The sequence below is a fragment of the Zalophus californianus genome, chromosome 14 (genome assembly GCF_009762305.2).
Source record: "Zalophus californianus isolate mZalCal1 chromosome 14, mZalCal1.pri.v2, whole genome shotgun sequence".
Lineage (NCBI taxonomy): Eukaryota > Metazoa > Chordata > Mammalia > Carnivora > Otariidae > Zalophus > Zalophus californianus.
Window position 1 is genome coordinate 47,681,071 of NC_045608.1, and position 21,560 is coordinate 47,702,630.

The following is a 21,560-nucleotide window of genomic DNA, read 5'->3' on the forward strand; positions in this document are numbered from 1 at the left end:
AACTGAAGGGAGATGGATCTCCCTGTGGTTTTCATTTGGATGGATCTCTAGATAGGGGCAGGTAGGGAAGTGGAAAGAACTCTTAGAAACCAGGTGATAAAGCATAAAGAAATTATAATAAAATAAGCCATCCTCTGCTCAGCTTCAAGGACTGGTGACTTATAAAACTATTTCGTTGTAAATGAACTTATTTTTCATACTCATTAAGGCAAAGAAGGCATGAAACCACTCTTAAACTAAGAAAAAAAATCCACTTTAATTTTGAAACCCAAACCCTGGGAGTGAAGACTTGGGGATATTTAAGGGGATGCCTTGAAATGGAACATTGGGCATGTGGCGCTTGATAAATGTAGGGGCTTTTAAAAAATCCTGTTGTGCAAAATATTTTGCTCACCACCCAGAAGACAAAGAGAAACAGTGAGTGTTGACAACATGGTATTATAAAGCCACCCCTACCCAATTTGTTATCCACAAATATATATATTCTTTTTAATTTACTCCAAGCCAGCATGTTGGCCCATAGCATCCTACTTTTATGTCATTATCTCTCTGCCATACACACAAGTCATAGCTGGGGATTTCAACTCGCGGTGAAGCTATGCTGAGATTCCAGATCTCAGTGGTGCTGGCATGAGCGCTGATCTCTTCAGTCATAGAGAAGACAATATCCTAGGGAGACTGGAATTAGTCCTATTTTGCACCATTCAAGCCAAAATGCTGCTTATCAAGAAGCAAGTAATTGCTGGCTAATGGCTATGGGGGGAAAAAAAACCACTGCATTTCAATCTAAGCATCTCTCGGCACATGACAATAAAGCTGCGGAAAGTGGACACATCGAGTGGCAAGGGTTTCTTGAGGAGGTTAAAGAGCAAATAGTAAAAAGGCAAGTTACCTCATCCGACTGGGAGGGACTGATTCTGGGCATTGGCGACACTTGTGGAGTTTTCAACTGTGTGCTGTTGCTATCTGGCACGAGCTCTCGGTGGACCGTTTGGATGTGGTTCTGGAGTTCACTTTCAGACTCAAACTTAACGTTGCAGCTAGAACAGCGAGTCTTCAGTCCCCCTGCCTTGCCTTTACCCTCAATGGCACTGAGATTCTCATTCTGGCCCAAGCCCGGCCTATTTGTGCCGGGAGGGATGTTGATACCTGGGCTGCCGCTCTTGCTAAGATTCACACAGCCAGCACACAGACCATATGGCAGGCCATTGATGTCAAGTTTCACCAGATCTTGCTTGGAACGGAACTCTTTGAGGCAAGACGCACACTTGTACAGTTTTTGGACATGCTGACCACGCCCTGTGGTCTGGACGGCGGACCCATTCCCTGTCTTTTGCATGTGGAATGTCCCATGGATTTTGAGTTCTAAGGTGGAGGTCACAGTCTGCATGCAGACCACGCAGCGGAATCCCGTCAGGGAATTCCGCAAGTCAGGGTGCATTTGGCAATGCTCTAAAAACTCCTCTTCGCTCTGGAGAGGCATCTTGCAAATCCGGCAGTTTCCAGTATCAAGGCTCTTACTATGAGTGACTTTGTGTTCAGTAAGAGTTAAAAGGGAGGGAAACCGCTCTCCACAAATGGGGCACATGTAGTGTTTGACAGGGCCTAGGTGGGTCTGCATATGCTCACGGAGGCCATTTTCAGAGAAGAAGGTTCGAGAGCACACATTACACTTGTAATTCCCTTTAATGAGCTCGGCTTTCTTCTTCACAATGGCGCTCTCCCCAGGTCTGATGTTGTGGTCTCGGAGCTGGTGGTTCTGCAGCAGGGTCTCCATGGTGTAGGCTGCCCCACAGATGTCGCACCCGTACATTGGCTCCGAGGTGTCCACATCTTCTTCACTCCCGTCATGACTGTTGTGGGACTCCTGGCTGTTGGTCAGCAAGGTCTGCAGCTCCACCTCCTCCTTCTGCACTTGCTCAGAAGCCCCGTTCGTGCCACAGTTGGGAGTCTTGGTTTCAAACACACAGTGCTTTTCCCGCAAGTGTTTCTCCAGCAGAATGATTGCGTGGAAGGCTTTGCTGCAGAATTTGCAATTGTACTTCTTACTGTGAGTGGTGATGTGGCACTGGAGCTCCACCTCGGTGCCAAAAGACTCGCCACAGAAAATGCACTTGTGCACTTTGCCTTGATTTTCCAGGTGGTTGTGCTTCACGTGGAGCTGCAAGTCAGTCTCGTTGCGGAAGTCCCAGTTGCAAGACGTGCACCTGTAGACTTTCTTCTCATTACTGTGTTTCACAGCCAGGTGGAGTTGAATGGAGACCTTCGAGTCAAAAACCTCTTGGCAGAGTGTGCACCGGAAGAAGACAAAGGTGTGCATGTCCAGCAGGTGTTTCTGAAGGTCGTCCACTGACGTGAACTGCTTATCACAACTCTCGCAGATGTAGTAGGTTGAGGTGATCATGAAATGAATGGTAACATGCTTCAGCAAGGATTCTTGGTTGGGGAATTCCTTGTTGCACTGAGGGCAGGTCAGTTTGGGGAGCACAGTGTCGAGATGAGTTTTTAGGTGAGTCTGAAAGCTGTCCAGGGAAGTGTACTTAGCACCACACTGATTACAGATATATTCTCCAGCTGGACGTGCAGGTGCACCACTCACCGCCTGCATCATCTTAAGAGATGTCTGCTCTATGGCCACGGGAGATAAGGGGCTCAAGGCCCTGGATTTCTTCCCATTGTGAATATAATTCAGGGCCAAGGGAATGTTTTTATGATTCTCTTTGATATGCTTGTTCAGCTTAAGAACGCTGTTGAATATTGGCGAATTCGTACAATAAGAACAAGAATAGACTTCTACTACCGGTTCCTTCGGAGTCCCGAGCACCGGAGACCCAAATCGGGAGCCACTGAGGTCACAATGGACCTGTCTTATATGCTCTTCCAGGGAAGAGTCAGTGAGAAACCCCATGTAGCAATGGGGACAAAAGAACGCATTGCTATCCTTAGCTGCAGGGTTTGCAAATCCATGAGAACATCGGATGTGTTCCTGAAGGGTGTTGAGGTCGTTGACAACTTCGGAGCAGAAATTGCACTGGTAGACTATGGCAGGCATGGCAGAAACAATCAGACCTGGATCCTGAGCTTCATGCACTTGCTTCAGATGTTCATTCAGGTTATAGAGTGAGGGCAATACCTCCAAGCAATACTGACAAATGTGGGCCTGTTCTGGCTTGTCCAAATGCATCGTTTTCAGGTGAATCTGCAGAACCGCCAGACTCGAGAACAACTGCTTGTTGCAGTAAATACAGCTGTAGGTCACTTTGGCCTGTTTACTCGAGGGGACGGTCAAGTCAGGGGTTTGCTGAGCAGCCCGCTTCCGGCCCCGGCTCTTTGGGATTGGGGGGGCAGCTTCCACCATGGTCGAGCTGTCCACGGAGAGGTTGGAATCCGGAGTCGTGCTGGACACGGACGTGTAGCCCACTGTGACCAGAGAGGGGCTGTTGCTGTGGTTGCAGGACTCGGCTTGCTGGTGGCTGTCCACGTGGCTGTACAGTTCCTCGACGGTGTGGAAGCTCTCCGAGCAGATGCTGCAAGAGTTCTTCTTCTCCCCGCCATGCACCTGCTCCATGTGGTTCATGAGGGATGTCTCCTCCACAAAAAGCTCGTGGCAGTAGATACACTGGAGGGCCGCTCTGTCCTCATTTGGGGAGCACTCGGGGTGGCACTCCGCAATGTGCTTCTGGAGGTCTTCCGGGAAGTCAAAGCCTTCCTCACACTGACTGCACTTCTGAGTGTCCTTCATCTTCCAGTCCTCCATCCTGGAGCCAGACTGGGACCCGTCCTTGTTTCTCTCGTGGACCTGCATGTGTCCGTGCAAGGAACTAGAGGACAGAAACCCACGGCGGCAAATGGCACATTTATATGGCTTGTTGGACGTGTGAGTCTTTAAGTGGATCTTCAAGTGATCACTTCTGGAGAAAGCGGCATCACATTCACTGCAGTGGTACTTCTTGTCCCCCGTGTGAAGTTTGATATGGCGGTCTCGGCTCCGCTTGTGTTTGAACAGCCTACTGCAATAGGTGCATTTGAAAGGCAGTTTGTCGCTGTGACTCTGCTCATGGTGCTTTAGGTAGCTGAGGCGGCTAAAGGACTTGTCACAGAATTGGCATGGGTATGGGAGTCCAGGGCCACCTTCTTCCTCGCCAAAATCGCATCCTTCTCCATGGCTAGGGGAAGTCTGGTCCTTGCTAGAAGGTGAGGAAGCTGGCCAAGAGCAGGTGGGATCATCTTCAACATCCACTCCATCTGCAATGAGAAGCAAGGGAACAATTCATCTTACATGTTGAGAACTCGAGAACGAGTTTACCATACCATTTCAAAAAGTCCATTAACAGACCATCTAGAACCTTTCAGGGGGAAAAAAAACAAAACTGGACGCCAAAATATTTGAGTGGAACACTTTCAAATCTGAGTCCAAAGCTTTTATTCTACATTTACTTTTTACTGGGTTGTAAGATATAAAAAGATATTAAATAGTTCTATGTCTCAATTACCCCTCTTATTACTTTTTATCATTTTTCCTTAGAAGCAAGGTATATATTACACGTTGACAATTTTATTAAAATGCAGATTTTAATATATTTAATTTTTCTTCTGTATTCATCCTAAAATGATTTGCATATTATGTGAGCATCTGAAGAACCAAATGAAAAGAGGAAATATTACAGGAATGATTTAAAATTAATGCAATCAACCCAGATGTCTAATATTTAATAAAAAATTCCCTCTGCATTTTGCTTGTTTTTCTATAAAAAGGCAATTCTGAAGACCAAAATCTTTTATGGAGTTCTATTGATACAGACCTTATTGCTTTCAGCAAAAAAATATTAAAAAGTAAGCACATGGAGGAAGACAGAAAACACAATAATAATTATGTCCTGTATAATGAAAGACAACCAGGATTTCTTCAATAACTGAAAGATTCAAATACCATAGGCCAGCAAATGGATTATTAAATGTTAGTAGGGTACCACTAGATATTACATGTAGCTAGGATCAGCCAGGATCAAGAAAAAATGAGAGTTTCACAAGGGCCAGATTGTAATAGTGTATTTTGTTTGGAAAGTTCAAGAGGTGGCCCACCATTTCTTCCTTTTGCAAAAGCTTCAGCAGCATGAACTTCCTTAGCCAAACAGGACCTGCACTTTGAGGTGAGCAGAGACAAAGCGACTTGTGAAAAACTGGAAACAGGAAAAGTGATAAATGATTATGGTAAATGCTGAAAGATTTATGAGTAACAAAGAGAAGACAAACAAGACTGAAAGCCAGATATAACCTTAGCAAGTTATCCATAAAGCAACTCTACCTTATATTAGGTGTTTTTTAACTATGTTCTTGGCAAACGTGCACTCCTATTTCTGTTGCTTTCTTAACATCCAAGTGGAAAATAAGACCTTCTCAAGTAGGTTGTAAAACCTCTTTTTTGCTTTTCAAAACAATCTATCATTCAAGACAAGAAGAAACTGTAAAAGCTTTTCACTCAGCAAAAGAGCAAGATTTTTCAGAAATGCAGACAAGTAAAGACCATCGAGTGGAGCTGGTGAGCATAGTGATCCTAGTAGGATAATAGGTTCAATTATACTATTATTAGGATATTCTAATAAAATCCGATTAGAATGTGATCAAATAAGTTTTTACATTCTTCAAAGCTCAAGTTCACTAGCAAACTATATTATTAACATAAAAGTAGAAACTGGCAAGCAGTATGTAAACAAATTCCACGTCTGCTTTCTTTAAGGTAACAAGATTTTACTAGATTATCAACCTCTTGCTTATCCACAGGAAACAGATGAGGATCATTCCTTTCCTGCATCTAGAAACTGATGACAACACCATCTCACTATCAATGCCAGATGGCAACCATCTAACTCTGAGAAAACAAGCAAACACCATTCCTGGATCTCTGCCCACGGCAACAAAGCTTCGCAATACACGTTGAAAATCGCATGATTTTGCATCCTCATTTATATGAGTCTGTAACCCAACATGTTTCCAGCATAAGAAAGGGTCTGATAATTGTGGTCTGATTTAAATTTAAAGGTGAATGCGTAGAAAGAACATAGACAGATAAGCTCAACTCACCATCAAACAGATAGAAAACCAATTTTTTAAAATTTTAAAACAAAACAAAACAAAACCTCAATGGTGATTCTAGCTTTCCTTTTAAAAAACTATAAGGCACCTAAAGACACACCAAAGTTTTAAAATATTTCTCATAAGTTAAAGCAATTGCTATTTATTAAATTGGTTCAGCTTTCTAGGTAAAAATCTATATTTCACATTTATCTTTTAGGCTTATGTCCTGTTGTTGCACTGAAAAATATTTTCAAACACATCATCTCATTGGTATAGTTGGGAAAACAGTGAATCAGAATTTGTCGTGAATCTAGACTCGAAGAAAATAACTACTGACCCTAAAAATCTAGCAAATGAACTTATTATTAAATTGCAGATTGTGTCCAGGCATGATATACTATTATACAAATGTACAAAGAATTACAGAGCAATCGACATTATAAATAGTGTGCAATCCCTGATACCACTCTTAAATCAGGTTCTTGTCTGTGGGCCATGCCTGACTCTACCTATTACATAACTGTTCTCTTAAACTTGTAAATTTCAACATGTCAAGTGAGCTGAGGGTTAGGATCAAGTTTTTCCTCAACCAGGATTCAAGGGAGCTGGAAACCTTCTCTTCTGTCTCTCTGAACCCTATTATTTGGTCTTGGGGGAAAAGAAAGTGAAAATCACAGATGATGTGTCTTTGTAACTGAAATACATGAAAACAGAGTATAGGATTCAGAAGGCTTTAGGCTGGGGGATGGAATAGACAGAGCAGAGTAAAAAGTTTGAGCAGGGAATGCTACTTTTAGAAAAATAAATAAAGGTTTCATGAAAGGCTGATTTCTATTTTAAAATCTAAATGGTAAAAAAAACTCATTTGCTAGTACTATAAACGGATGTGTGCTTCCAGGGACACACAAGGCACTCAGTGACAAAACTCCCAGTGGGGTTGGTCCTGGTTCCAAGGGTATCAGTCTCCCAAGACTTTTGTGGTGGTGATGGTGGTGTGGCCAATATTCTCTGAGGTCTACCTAAGTCTTCGAAAGCTGCCTGTCCCCATGAACTTCAGCTTTCTGGCAGTCACCATGCAAACTATGTTTAGATGGCTAATATAGATTTGAACACTTTCAAGTTCTTTTTTCTCACATGGAAGAAACTATGGAGGATTCTTCCAGAGCTGGTTTCTGAATCAACTCAAACTCTCTTTTTCCCCTCGGCACTAAGTGCTACTTATAGGAATGTCTTTCTATGTAATGGCAGGTTTTCTGCATTTCGATGTGAAGTACTTAACATGTCCATGCTACATTTTAATTTTTGGAATCAGTCACTTCATAGTAGGTGACTCTCAGAGAACTGTAGCTCTTACAGCTGGGGGAGGGAGGAGGGGGAGAAAGAAACTTTGCTGAAACCAGCTCCGTGGCCTCCAAGTCTATTTAAAGATGCAAATGTGTGTGCATGGTTAGTGCAGATGTTTTTCTACAGCAACTGTACTTGCTGAGTTTCACCATTTCCATAAAGCACATTAAAACAAGTGTGTGAACACTCCAAGATGAAAGTCTCCAACACTCCTGAGACTTTCAGTGGAAAGTAAAGCCGCCTGACTTTTCTCCAAGCAGACAGGAATGCCCATGATTCAGCAGCCTGAGTAAATAAAAGAGGTCCTTATTTCCTAATTTTGCTGGCTGGCCATACTGCAGCAGCCTCTGTGCTCCTGCCAAAGGGGATGCAGGACTGGAACTACACCCAGCCGCTGAAGGCCTGTCTTTGTTAGCCAGCCAGGTTTTCCCGACCATCTTCTGGCAACAAAACTGCCATATCCTGCAAGGAAGACCTCCATCTCAGGCTGGATGGTTCTCCAGTCTGCCGAAAAGGACGAAACAACAGATTTGGCTGGGTCTGTGTCGGAGGACGACAGCTGGAAACTCAGTTAGCGGCAGAGCAACACCTGTTCGGTCATATTTATGGGGAAAAGTGCTCACTAACAGAGAAGTGAAGTCACACTAGGAGAAGGTAGTCCACAGGAAAAAAAAAAAGGCACCAGAGCACAAAGTACCTCTGTGATTTAAAGCCACTGGCCCCTTATGCGCCAACCTGGGGAGGAGAGCAGAGACTGGATGTGGATGTGATTGTATCCTGGCTACTGGGGACGAACGACAAGCACACCCCAGAAGGGCCCGTAAGTTGCCAATCAGGGACCCAACCTGCCAGCAGAGAAAGGCTGAGGGTCCTGGTCACTCTTTGGCTTTCGAGTCTAATTGAAGTAGCCAATAAAATAATAATAATAATAATAATAATAATAATAATATCAAAGAAGTAGGAAGAGAGGATATGCAGAAAGGTTTGGGGTGATACCAATGCTTATTTTGTACCATTAAGCGCGTCTTAGCATTAGCATACGTGGCTGTTGAGGGCAGGGAGCACGCCTTTCAGAATTTGACTCTGTAACAATATGGGCCATCTGAAATTATTAAGAAGAAAGTAAAATGTGGAGGGAATCACTGTAGAAGTTAAAGAAATTATCCAAAGCTCCAAAGTTATGGAAACTTCTGACATTTTTTGTTCTTCACAGGGCTGGGCCCTCAAGAAGCTGGCTTACTGATACCCTTTTGCTACCTGAGCTCATTCATTGTAACGGCAGAGTACTCTCTAAATTGCCCTTTGGGGACTCAGTATCATGCGTGTGCAAGTGCCACACAGCAAGGTTCCTTAACAGGGACAGGATTTACATCAATGGTTACTTTTCAAGTGAAGAAAAGCACAAATACTGATAGGTCTGTTGCCTCTGTTTTCAGGAGGGCAATTACTCAGAACGAGAACGAAAAGTCAAGAGTCTGGAGTTTTATTTCTAGCTTCATAACTGACTTAGAGAGAGACCTAGCCAAGTCATTTAATCTGGCCCTACCTAGGTACTTCACCTGCAATATGAAGATAATAATTCTTGTTCCTTACCCTCTGGGGTGTTCCAGAGATTAGTGAATATTTCTGGGGCACCTATCATCCCTGGAAGGAAAGCTGCATAAGTAAACAAAAAGATTTACATGTGTGGCATGCATTTATGTTTCCACATGTAAGGTTCTCTGCATATAGTATAAACATATTTTAACATTTTCTTTCCTTTGATGTAACCACTGGAAGATTAGCTTTAAGGATTGGCCCAATGGAAATCTACAGTGCCTTAAGCGTTGTATATTCAGCCATCAAGAAAATAAAACATAAATAGTTGGTGATATCTAAAAATTAATGGACCATAAATCCATGCTGACTTTGTTCCAAGTATTAAATTATCATACATAAGATATAATCTTGGGTCTTTACAGACAGATAACCTTGGAACAAGTATTTTGCTATGTAATTCTGAAGCCAAGTATGTAATTTTCAAAGTATCTCTCTTAACACTAGCAATACAATCATTGCATTACTTAACTTCAAAATAAGTTCATTTAGAAGATGATCTTTTAAGTGTAGAACAATAGGTTAAAACACAAGACATAAGTAAATTTCCAGGTTATTTCCTCCATCGGCTTAAAATGGTTATTTCTGCCAACACGGGCCCTATAGGAGCAGTTCTGAACTTTCATATTAAAAAGAGTTCAGAGTCCTTTTTTCATTCATTAATTACCTGAGCCACCTTAAGAGAAATGGAGAATCCCGAGGGGAATATACAGTTGTGCACAAAGACTAAGAGAAATTAGGCACCAAAGAGAAGAGTGTCTTGTCACGTGTGCTTGACAGAGATAGTTCTCGTGTTAACCTGGTGCTATCACAGTAACAATTTTACATCACCATTTGTAAAACCATCTAACCAAATTACACAACACATTTTTAAAGCAATGGTTTTCGATGGCTAGAGGATACTGTCATTCTAAATAAACTATTATGCGTTATTACACAATTGCTTCCTTTCATTCTCAATAGAAATGTCAACAGTTTTAGAAAAGTTGCAATTTTAATGATTTAACTTTCATACTTTTTGTAAAAATCAACAGCCCCACATGAAATTCACTTCTTTGTCATAAAACTTACTTAACTACTTGAAAATGTATACTCTTTACCGGGCGTTCAAAAGAGAAATGTAAACTTTAAAATTATTTATAATTCACAGATGCTTTTAAATTCTGTAATATTCCAAACTGTTCTAGAAGGACCAATTAAATGCATTAACAGCTAAGTTATGAGGAAAAAGAGTGGTCACCCATTAATGATAGCAGCTGGGGGAGCAAGAGTTGGTGGTGCACATTTTTTACCACAGTATTAAGATGAATTCCAGATATCAGAGCTCACTTTCAACAACAACAAAAAAAGAGGCTCACTCTTCCCAACAATCCTTTAATGCTTCGGATGTGCCAACATTAGAGATAAGAAGTTGTTATCACCCCTCCATTGCCTCCATGGGTCTTATATCCATGCTGTCTTTTTCGCCAGACACATTTCTATTTCATGTGCAGAGAGAAGTACAAATGTTTTGCTTACTGTTGCTTAAAGTTCACTTGAACAGACGGAGCTCAATGAATTCCATCTTCCGCAGCCAAATTAAACAGAAAACAGTGCATTCTTAAGCAGTTCACACTTAACTCCACCTCTCAAATCAGAGGAAAAAGCTGACGCGCAACCAGTTAAAGAACAGTCATCATCTCCCTCAAGGAAATCGAGACGTGTTTCTGAAGCCAGACGGAAGGAAAAGTGGTTTCCATTTATGTGGGGGGTGAGAACCGCTTGACTTTTTCTATCTTTTGGCTCACTTAAAAACATATATAACTAATGAGAAGCAACAACCTCTTGGCATTCAGTAATTGGCAACTGTGTATTACACATCTGTGTACGGCGCGGCAACGGAGAGCATTCTACGTTATTTCACATGTTTCTCTTTCCTTGAATAATGGCAGACACCATCACGGTGAATTTCCCAAGTCTGCTTTCTTTTCACCTTGACTATTTTGGGTTAGAAGGCATGTTGTAGTTACTTTCTCGTCTTGTATTTATATCTGACCTCACACCGCGAAGAATTTGAAGCAGTTCTTCATTGCTTATTTTGTTCATTCATTTATTTAACCAGCATTTATTAAGCACCTACTATGTGTTTAGGTCTGATATTAGCTTATGCACTCTAGAAATTCCTTTTTTTTTAAGTTTTGCCCTCCTTATCTATACAATACCAGAAAGATGCCAGCCTGCCTCACAGTAAATATTATAAGAATCAAACATGACATTGTATAAAGGAGCTTTCTGAATGTTTACAATATAAAAATGTACTAAATTTCTACCACTACTATGAAAGTCAAAGTTACCTTTAGGTTATAACTGATAAATGTGGAAACAGTACAAAGGAAAACAAACTAATGTGTGATTTAGTTGAAGCTTTTTTCATATTGAAATTCTAATACTTTCATTTTTTTAAGATTTATTTATTTATTTGAGAGAGAGAGAGTGAGCAAGCACGGGGAGGGCAGAGGGAGAGGGAAAGAGAATCCCAAGCAGACTTCCCACTGAGCATGGTGCCCAATGGGGGGGGCTCGATCCCAGGACCCTGACAATGACCTGAACCAAAACCAAAGCCAGATGCTCAACCAACTGAGCCACCCAGACACCCCTGAAATTCTAATACTCTTAAGGGTAAATCCTTTAAACAAAAGTGGTACTTTCTTTAAAAACAGAAAATAAAAATACCAAAAAAGTCTTCTGAATGCTATTATAGTTATCTTGAAAGTCAATGTGCAGTAGCTATTCCTTAATAGCTGGACACACTGGGAGGTTGTGATTAACTCATCACCAAAGTAAAATCCCCATAATGGGATGGCCTGCATTCAAAATCTTGAAGCCACATTACATGGTTCTGACACCGGCCCTGTATCTCACATTATTTTAGTTGTTTAGAAATTTCTTGAGGCAAATTCTATTTTGCTTCAATATCCTTTGCACTAGTGTGAAACATACCTATTAAACATTAAAAAAAATCCACACCTTCTGGAATTCTCAGCAAATTTCTCAGTGCTACCATGCTAATCATTAATAGTTTTATATTAACTGCTTCACTGGGGGAGTATAAGGCAAAAGGGATTCTTCCACTAAGAAAACTAAGTTTGAAAATATTTTTATTACTGAATGATGTATCTCAGAAAGTTCATTCCACTGTGTTAGTGGTTTTTTGAAGAAATGCCATAACCCACTAGAATTTTCAAACAAAGCAATCAGATTCTCTTTTCAAGAGGAATCTAGTCTATCAGAATGTTTGGTCATATTAAAATAATCTACTTTACTGAATATTTTTCCAACGTGTAGGCTTTGGTCCAAGGTTAGTAAGCTTTGGGTCACAAGGAATTATAACAGTCCTGAAATGATGTTCACTCAGGCTGAATTTCACCCGTTTATATCCACAGCACAGTAAAGCTGACATGAATTTCCAGCACTTTAAAAAGGCCACACTATAATACTTCATTGCAGATAAAGCCACTGGAGAATACAAAAGTGTTGAAAGGCTAAAATTTAATTAATGACCAATTAGCACCCCCTGTGGGTTCATTGTACAGTAAAGTGATAAATACGGTGTGCTAATATAGAAAAAACTGTTATAAAGTTTAGGGGAAAATATTACTACAGTTATCTATTATCTATGTCTATTTGACATATTATAATATAATGGACCTCAGTGTTCTTGATTGTGATGTTCATGTGTCTAAAATATGATAAGGACCCGTCAGGTCTGGGACCAGTTATCATTTTTTTATTTCAAGGCACAGACTTTGACTCATGCCACATTGTCAGGCTGGGGTATAAAACCCAGTGCTCTCAGATAGCTAGTAAGTGCACCTAGCCCACCACCCGGCACCTGCAACTCCAAGTAGTTTGTGTGGTCTACCCCTTGGTCAGTGCTGATGCATTTCATGGGGAAGTTACATATGGCGTTGATATTAACAGATTGGGTGATGCTGGACTGTCTTGAGACTCTGTGCACAGGAAGAGATCTGCAGGAGGAGAAAATCACCAATCTACCCTCACAGGATAGAGTTTTATGGTGTTTAACAGAATCATTAACTTTTACATTAACACTTAAGTAGTAAAACTAAAATTGAAAAATGAGGTCAGATCCCAAGTAACTCATATGATATAAGGAGTCCTTTATTTCAAGTGAGATAATGTTTGGTAAACTGTATAGGACAAAACTGTTTTCTTAAAATAACTCTAACTAGGGTATGATAAAATATTTCTACACAGATCATATGATATCAAATGTCCTTAGTGACATAGTTTTTTTTTTTTCTTCCATTTACCTAATTAGGCAAAATTTGCAAGAGGTAAACCTGAAAATAAGACTGATCATCAATCTGATGGATTTTCCAGGTACCTTATTCTCCCTTTATTTTCTATTTCTCACTTTTGGTTCAGTTTACTCTTCCCTACAAACTCTACCTGAGAATAAATATAAAAATAAAATCCAAACCACTTCATCCTATCAGTTTTTTTTTCTTGTTAACAGTCCTGATAATTTATTTATGGGCATAAAACTCAGTCAAAACTGTGGTATTGTGTGTGTGTGTGTGTGTTTATGCAAAGTTGACTAAATGTTCAGAATAGACTAATGATTTTTGCTCAAGTAATTTTTGAAATATTTTTGCTATTTATCATTACAAAAGTATTAATCATAATGATTTGCCATTTAACATGAGTCAATGCAAAATCATGTCTCACTGAAAACACTTCACTAAGGGACAGCTTTATGCTGCTTTTTTTATGATTAACATATATTATATATAATTATAATGTTTTTATTAAATTCTATATTTTATGTTTGATTATATATTTACATTATATATATATATATATATAAACTGAGATGAAGTGTCTTGCCAAATACTCCAAAACCAGTGACAAAAGCATGCCTCAAAAACCCCATGATAATTCCTTATAATACTACTTCATTTTGTCTACGTCCAAGGTAATTTTAACACAGCAAAACAATGTATAACAATCCAAGGCAGTGTGGCCATAGTAACAAGACAAGTAATAAAGCTGGCTGGAGTCAGGGGGACCAATGGGAGACCCCCATATGCACCTGTTTCACAATGACACGTAGATATCTATCCCTCCAGCACCCAACATCTAGGACACAAGCAGGTGTATAAAATTCCACTGACAACTTAATGTGCTAATATGATTTAAACAAGAGTAAATTAAGAAATTTGAGTCAGGTAATAAGGAATTTGGTATGTACCTGCTTAGTCCTCTTGTGAACTGCACCAATTCTGAATCATAATTTTCATGGAGAAATTTATGACACTGTTTTTGCCTTTGAAGAGGGCAATATGGAGAGCAACACACATCTGTATGTGTCCAAGGCTTATTGGTATGACCCTTGCAAAAGCATGTTTCGAATACTCAGAGACTTTAAAACCTACTAGCACAGTTCTGGGATGCTGACTGACTCAATGCTGTCTGTTAGAAAGGGCTGGTTTCTGAATCTTTAGCAAGCCTCCTCCCACATCTGAGCTCTGCTCTTTTCTCTAAAGATGACCCGATGAGGGATCAAAGGAAAGAAAATAAGTGAATTTGATTGAAGCCTACACAGAGTAAAGAAAGTCAGGGCTGTCATTCCTAACTTTTCATATATATGAAACATAAGATTGAAGATCTGTGCGGTCTTAACCTTCAGGAAAAAAAAAGTATGAATTTTACCAATGAGCATACAGGTCAGTGAGGGTGAGGAACGTGTTATAATCTTGCACTAACGATAGCAGGTGGTAGTAGAACTAAAACCTGAACCTGAGCCCCGTGCCAAGGCAAGTACCTTGGTCTGTGAGTGAGACAGTCCTCCAATGTACCCTTCCCTAACCCTCCCTGCTAAAACAACAGCCTCCAATGCCACCAAGTCATCTAGTTTTTAATGGGTAAATGAATAAACTTAAAATTGCTCATTTTCTTTTATTAAAGACTTCATTGTTTTTTCCATTACAAAACTAATTCATGGTAATTGACACATTTGTATACATATATACAGAGGAAAACAAAACCACCTAACACTGCTATGAATCCATAACCTGCTGTTGACAGGTCATGGCAGCCTATTTCCTAATTTAATTTCACTTCTGGCTACTGGCTAGAAAACCTTACACACACACACACACACACACACGCACACGCACACACACACACACACACACACACACACTCCTCCTGTTTTCCTTAACAGTGGGTCTCCCTCCTTGTCTCTGTTCTTTCTATCCCCTCCTCTGAGCGGGGGGTGGGGGGGGTGGCTCAGTCAGATCAGGTATTGGCAAATAAGAGCAGAAGGAACATTTCCATCAAACTAGAGCTGTGGTCAGCTTCCCCTTCCTCATGATCTGTTCCTTGAGACACAGTCCCTACAATCATCCCAAAGAGGGATACAAAAAGGCTCCTTCTCACCTTCCCCTAAGCTGTCCTTCCACAGTTTTTATTGCAGGTCCCATGACTCTACACAAGGCTGACCCTCTGCTTCAACCAGATGACCCAGGGCAGTGTTTCTTAGTATCACCCATCATCCCCTGCTCCCCAGTCACCCAAACTGTCTGCTGAAAATGCAAACTCCTAGGTTCTACCCCCTCCATCCCAGAGCCTACCAACCCTGAACTTCTGGGGATGGGGCCCAGAAATCCCCATTTTTAGCAAGCTTCAGGGTGCTTCCCTTGCACTCCCATGTCTGAAAACCACTGTAGAATCTTTTATTTCCCCTAAATCATTTAAGTCCTCTGCTTAAAAGTTTGCCACACTCAGTCGTGCCTTTTCCATATTTGCTGCTCCGCACAAGAATGATACTGATGGTGGGCTTTCTCTCCCTTAGTCAAAGACCACATGGAATCCCAGCTCTTCCAAGCAGCAGCTTTTACAAAAAGAAAACATCATTATCTCCGTTGCCTTCCCATCCCTAAACAGTTGCCCCTCCCACTTTCAGCAGGACTCCCAGCTTCAAATCTTTTCAGTGTGATGTCCAATTAGCTCCCATAACTTACTTCCTCTCTGTAGAAGTGTTGTTGGCAACAGCTTGTGTATTTCTAGGAAAAAGACAGTAACCGTTTTGAAGTTATGAAGTTCCAAGTACATAAAAGCTGGGTGTTACAATGATTCTGATACAGAGTTGTGAGTAAACAGCTTGTTTCAAATGTGCACCTGGAAAAGTCTATGTCTTAAACTTTTGTTGATAATTCCTATCAAGCTGCATTAGCTTGATGAGACATATCAACAGGCAATGAAATGCAGCTCACCCCGTGAACCACTTCACCCGCAGAAGATTGTCATAACTAAATACAAAGCAAACGAATATGTGAAGCAGGAAGAGGAGAAAGGGGAAAGGAGCTTCCGATAATCAGCAATACTTTCTTTTCCACTCAGGAAGGCATTGCTAGAACTGCTGATTAAATGCCTTAAATTTGGACTTCTCTAGAAACTGTAGATATCTTGTTTTTTGAACTGGCTCCTCTCAGTCTCCCGCAACTTCCTGGGTTCTACACGAAAGTGTGGTATGCCATACAGTAAATTAAGCCTTCTGCTGTCAGGGCTGGAAATAGGAGGGGAGTAGAAAAGTGGCTTGCTCTCAAATGATTTTTATTGGCTTCATTTACATCCTGTTTAAGGTCTTCGGAGTAGCTCAAGGTGTCTTATCTCTGGCTACCAGCGGTTATTTTGCAGTCAAAGTGGTTAACATACTTTCTTTCTCCCTCTCCTCCTATCCCTTTCCTTCAAGCTCTCGCTCTCTTTTTTTTTTCAAGCCATGTTATCTTATCACACACATCTCTTCAGGCTGAGGAGAACCCATACCTATCAGAAGAGGTGCACTCTATTGTCGTTCGGGGCTCTTGGAGACAAATGAAAGTTTAAGTCAAAAGAAAATCAGTTAACCTCTTCCACACTCAGTTTTAAAATACTCAGGACTGTCACACTTTTATTAGGGCTAAATGGTATGAGAAGTTTTTCCCTGTGATTCACGTGCACACAGGACATCTACCCCTATAGATTAAGAAGTCTAGGTACAAAGTTGCTGCTACCCTATTGCCTTATGATCCTAAATAATGTGGCTTACAAACATGCCTTTACAGGAGCCCTCATGTTGAGGTGACTATCCCCACACTATAGGTCATTTATGCACAATATCACAGAAGGAGAAATCTTTAATACATACCAGGGGAAAAAATAACAGAAACAAAAACACGGTGGGGAGCAAGTGGGGAACAGTAGAGAAGATGAGAGACTTCTCTCCAGATGCACCTGAATCCTAAACTGTGAGGTCAGCATAAACACTAGATGGCTACTAATAACATGCAGAATACATCTTCTCTAATAGCAACACATACCTTATTCAAATCTACTAAAGAATCAGACAATCTATGGGAGAGCCCAAGCATCGAGGGGCTTAGAAACTGTAACAACAGCCTGCATCCTGCCTCCACACTGGAATTGTCCAAGGGAGCTTTGAAAAATATGGGTCTCTCCCCAGATCAAGTAAATCAGTTTCTCTGAGGGTTGGGGCCCTGGGGAGCGCAGCCAAGGTTGACGACCACAGCCCTAAAATATCACGAGTCGATCTGCAAAACCCCATGAAAGGCGGTCCAAAAGCCAGACTCCACAAAAACAAACCCCTTTATTATCCGGGCTCACCTACTCCGTGACAGGCGAGGTAGCACAGGGGCAGATTTTCTGCAGTACTTTGTGTCAAATGCAATGAACCAGATTTTTTTAAAAAAGTTACAGCAAGCAACAGTGAATACTGCAATCACTCACCATTATCACATGTGAAAGAGCAATATGTGAACAGTTATTAGGTGTCTCATCTGTGTGTTTTATATTCCTTTTAAAAATTCCCATTCCTCTTCTCCTTCGTACCCCAGCACCCCATGGGCTCCTTTATATTAGTGATAACCCCATCCTCTCACCTGCAGTGAAGGTTCTCTTAATTGTCCATTATCTTAGTGTGTCAGCACAAAGGAGCAGGGACGGAATCCTCGTCCAAACGGTTTCACCTCCCTCTCCTGAGAGTGATGCCCTTGTCAAGGCATTAAAGACACGAAAACCTGCCACTTATCAGAATTGTATTTGAATCGAACCACTGTCCTTGAAAACTGTAGGCAGGAGATGGTATCAAACCACACCACATTGCCCAGCTCCAGGTCTGCGGCGCCTGGAACAATCTGAAAAGATACTATCCAAACTTTGCCATGCATTCCTCATAACAGAATTACAGGTAAAACGAAAACATGTTTACCGATTTTCTTACGGGTTAAATACAAAGAAATTCATGGGTCAGATTGTTCAGGAGTGCAATGTTAACAGCTCCAAGCCCTAGGACACCACTGAACGTAAACTCACCAAGGAACCAAACCATAAAACCCTTTGAATTGCTCCACACCTCCAATTCTTAGCAAACATAAGTCAAGACTATTAAAACATCACATTTATCTTGTTTGTAATGAGGGGGAATGCACACATCTCTAGTGATCTGATGGACAGATTCAAAAATGAAGCACGTTCTGAATAGCACTGAAAAACAAAAAGAATGAAAAATAGGGAAAAAATACTATTTTCAAGTGCAGTTCAGCTGGTGTACCTTCCACGTCTCTGCATTTCCTTGCTCCTTTTTACACTTCTTTCTTACTCATTTCAAACCTGCACTGCCTTAGGAAAAAAAAAAAGAATTTATGCGTGCTTTTAACAAGTAAACAAGTGTACAAATTAATTCAGAGAGCAGTAATTTTGAAAATTTTCTATGTTTAATGTGCACTGCAGTTAAACTACTTTTTCTGTACAAATTAATTTACTGCATCAGTGATCGATGTTTATGTTTAGGCAATTTTATTTCTCAGTATGGTAAAATTAGACCTAATAGTTGCAACCTGTTATGTCCAATCTGTCACTGAAATTCAAATTGCCTTTCTCCTATTATTCAAGGAGCAATTTGGAGGAATTAAAGCCATCGAAAAACGGAAGACAAACAACTCTCTGTAAGGACTCAACAGTCTGCATCGTCAACCAAATCCACACCCCTGTGATCTCTCATAAGCAGGTTCTTTCGACGTGATTTTCCTGAGGTTCTCGAACTTTCACATCTGCCAAACCACACAAGAGAAAATTTTAGGATGAACTGAAAACTGTATCCTAAAAATGTTCAGCCTTTTGAGAGAAGTAATCAAAGATGCAGAGATTTTGTTGTTGACTCCAAAATTACAACCCCAACCTTCGTGGCGAGTATAAGGTGCTACATCCTTTTTTGTTTGTTGTTCTTCTTTGCTTTATCTGTGAATATACTCCTTAGTTTTGTCTTGCAAAATAAGTTTAATCCACAAATTTCTGTCTCACTGTGGAGAAATCAGTGATTTAGATGCCTGAGATTTAAAGTTTGCAGCATGAGTGCTAAGATTGGAAGAGTAAGACCTACTTCACAAACAAGTTTTGTTTTGCTTGGTTTTTCTCATTGTTTAGCTACAGGCTTGACCCCATGTAGTGGTTAATGCTTGCTCTACTCCATGAATACAAACGACATATCTAAATGGTGACAGTGGGAGGGGACAAACTGAAGAACTGGTACAAAGCCATCCAGCCCCAACTTATGACAGGTAGAAGGACCTCCCCCCCAGCCCCAAGTAAAAGGGGACATAAGCTACTGGGACTATACTTTAAATACTCTACACCATCATTTTACACTATGCTTTTGGTAGGTTCTATTTTCTTCAACAAAAGGGCTCCAAACCAATTGTTGCTCTAATCGTCACTTGGTATAAGAGAATTTCTGAAAATATTTCTTTGGTAACATTCCCTGACTGCCATCTTCTTTTTCCTTCCCCAATAGAGTTTTGTTGATTACTGGGAGAGATTACACGTAGATTTAGGAATGTTTCATCATTATGGGATAACTCCAGTTTGCCCCTATGCTTAAGTTTCCACATTATCAGTGGGAACTTGAACATTTCTGTCAAACTAACCACCTTTTTTTTTTTTCTTTCATTTTTAGCCTCACAGTGGCCAATGACTACTTTGGATTTGTTCTTACTCTTCTCTCGTTTGGCTGAAATAGCCAAATGCAACAATAGCTTGCCTCAGTGTAAGCCTATTTAGTGTCCCATACAGCCTCAGCTTTTATGCTTCATTAGTCTCTAGCAGATACCAACTTTTATCCCCTTGGGGGTAGGGGCAAAGGGAAACAACCTGAGACAGTTCTTCCATGCCCCCTGACAAACTTACACACAGCTTTCCCTCTATATGGAGAGGAGATGACACCATTAAGAAGAGTAATTATTTGTTCAGAGTCATTCTACATCAGTAGAAGAGCTGGTATTGAAATAAATGAAATAAAACTAACAAGAATATAATTCTTTTGCTCGTTCTCTCTCTTTTTTTTAACCTTCCCATTATCACTTTTTAAATTCTAAGACCAACGCATTTCCTCAGACGACTGCTTAGGTCATCAAGCTGATTAATAATTTCACTTGGAGGCAGGACTGATTAATGTGGATTATTCAACTGATTAATACGGTTACTAGATCACACATCCAAGGGAGCTCTAAGTGTCTTGTTTTCAAAAAAAATTTTTTTTTAATTATTGAAATGGGTTCTAATTAATGTGACTTGGATCTTCTTAAGTTTGGAGAACTTCCTCATATCATGAAATTGAGGTTTTATTGGTCCGGTTTTGTTTTCTCAGTACCAGAGAACTAAGAAAAGAACAAAATGAAAACAGAACATATTGACTGATAGCATTTTAAAACTCAGGCCTATGATGGTAAGAATCAATGGCTCACCTATAGAAATTCATTGGTTTCAAAATGTCAAACTTATAAATGATGTAGATGAAATGAACTACCAGCACCTCATCTTCCACTCTCCACCAGTGCAGAGAGTCCCCACCACAGCCCATGAGAAACTACGAATCTCCCTCTCTCCCAACAGTGGTGAATGGATGGAATTCTATCCATCCCACCCCCTAGAGACACCTCCAGGGTACCCCTCCATAGCATTTAGCCTGCCAATGCAGAAGTCCCCCAGGGACTATCAAAGTGCCCAGGGAAGTTCTAACATGTGAGTGCGTGCATGTGCGCGTGCACACACACACACACACACACACACACACTCACTCACTCTTCTGTAGTGCCCAACTTGCAAAGTTCCTATAAGAGCCCGTGTCTGTATAGCTACTCCACCCACACTGACCCTGGCATTTCAGGAAGCCCATACCTTCACAGAGACTCTGACTTCCACAGCTTCTACTCAGCCACTCTCTGGGATAGAAGAAAACTTCTGGCTCTCACAACAGTTCCCAGCCTCCCATGCATCCTCCTGTTCTAAAAGAAGCCAGAGAAGGCTCTACTCCCAGGGCTCATGAAACACAGGAAAGGACCAGGAGTGCTTGCTCCTGCAGTGAATCCTGAAGAAAGGCTAGTCTGGCTTCCTTAAAGACTCAGAATTCAAATTCCCATCTAAATAATGCTTACAACTCACTGTGTGACTCATTGTTCAGTCACGAGCAGCCCATAGCACAAACC

At 40.9% G+C, this 21,560-nt stretch overlaps 1 protein-coding gene across 7 annotated transcripts in view; it reads right to left on the bottom strand.

The window, feature by feature from the left end:
* ZNF521 (zinc finger protein 521) overlaps positions 1–21,560 on the bottom strand; it is a 273,167-nt gene that overhangs the window by 154,361 nt on the left and 97,246 nt on the right. For all 7 annotated transcript variants that reach the window (XM_027577283.2, XM_027577278.2, XM_027577279.2 and 4 more), the window contains one exon: positions 893–4,245. In XM_027577283.2, coding sequence (XP_027433084.1) covers positions 893–3,805 — 2,913 coding nt within the window. In that variant the 5' untranslated portion in view covers positions 3,806–4,245. The remainder of the gene's footprint in view (positions 1–892; positions 4,246–21,560) is intronic.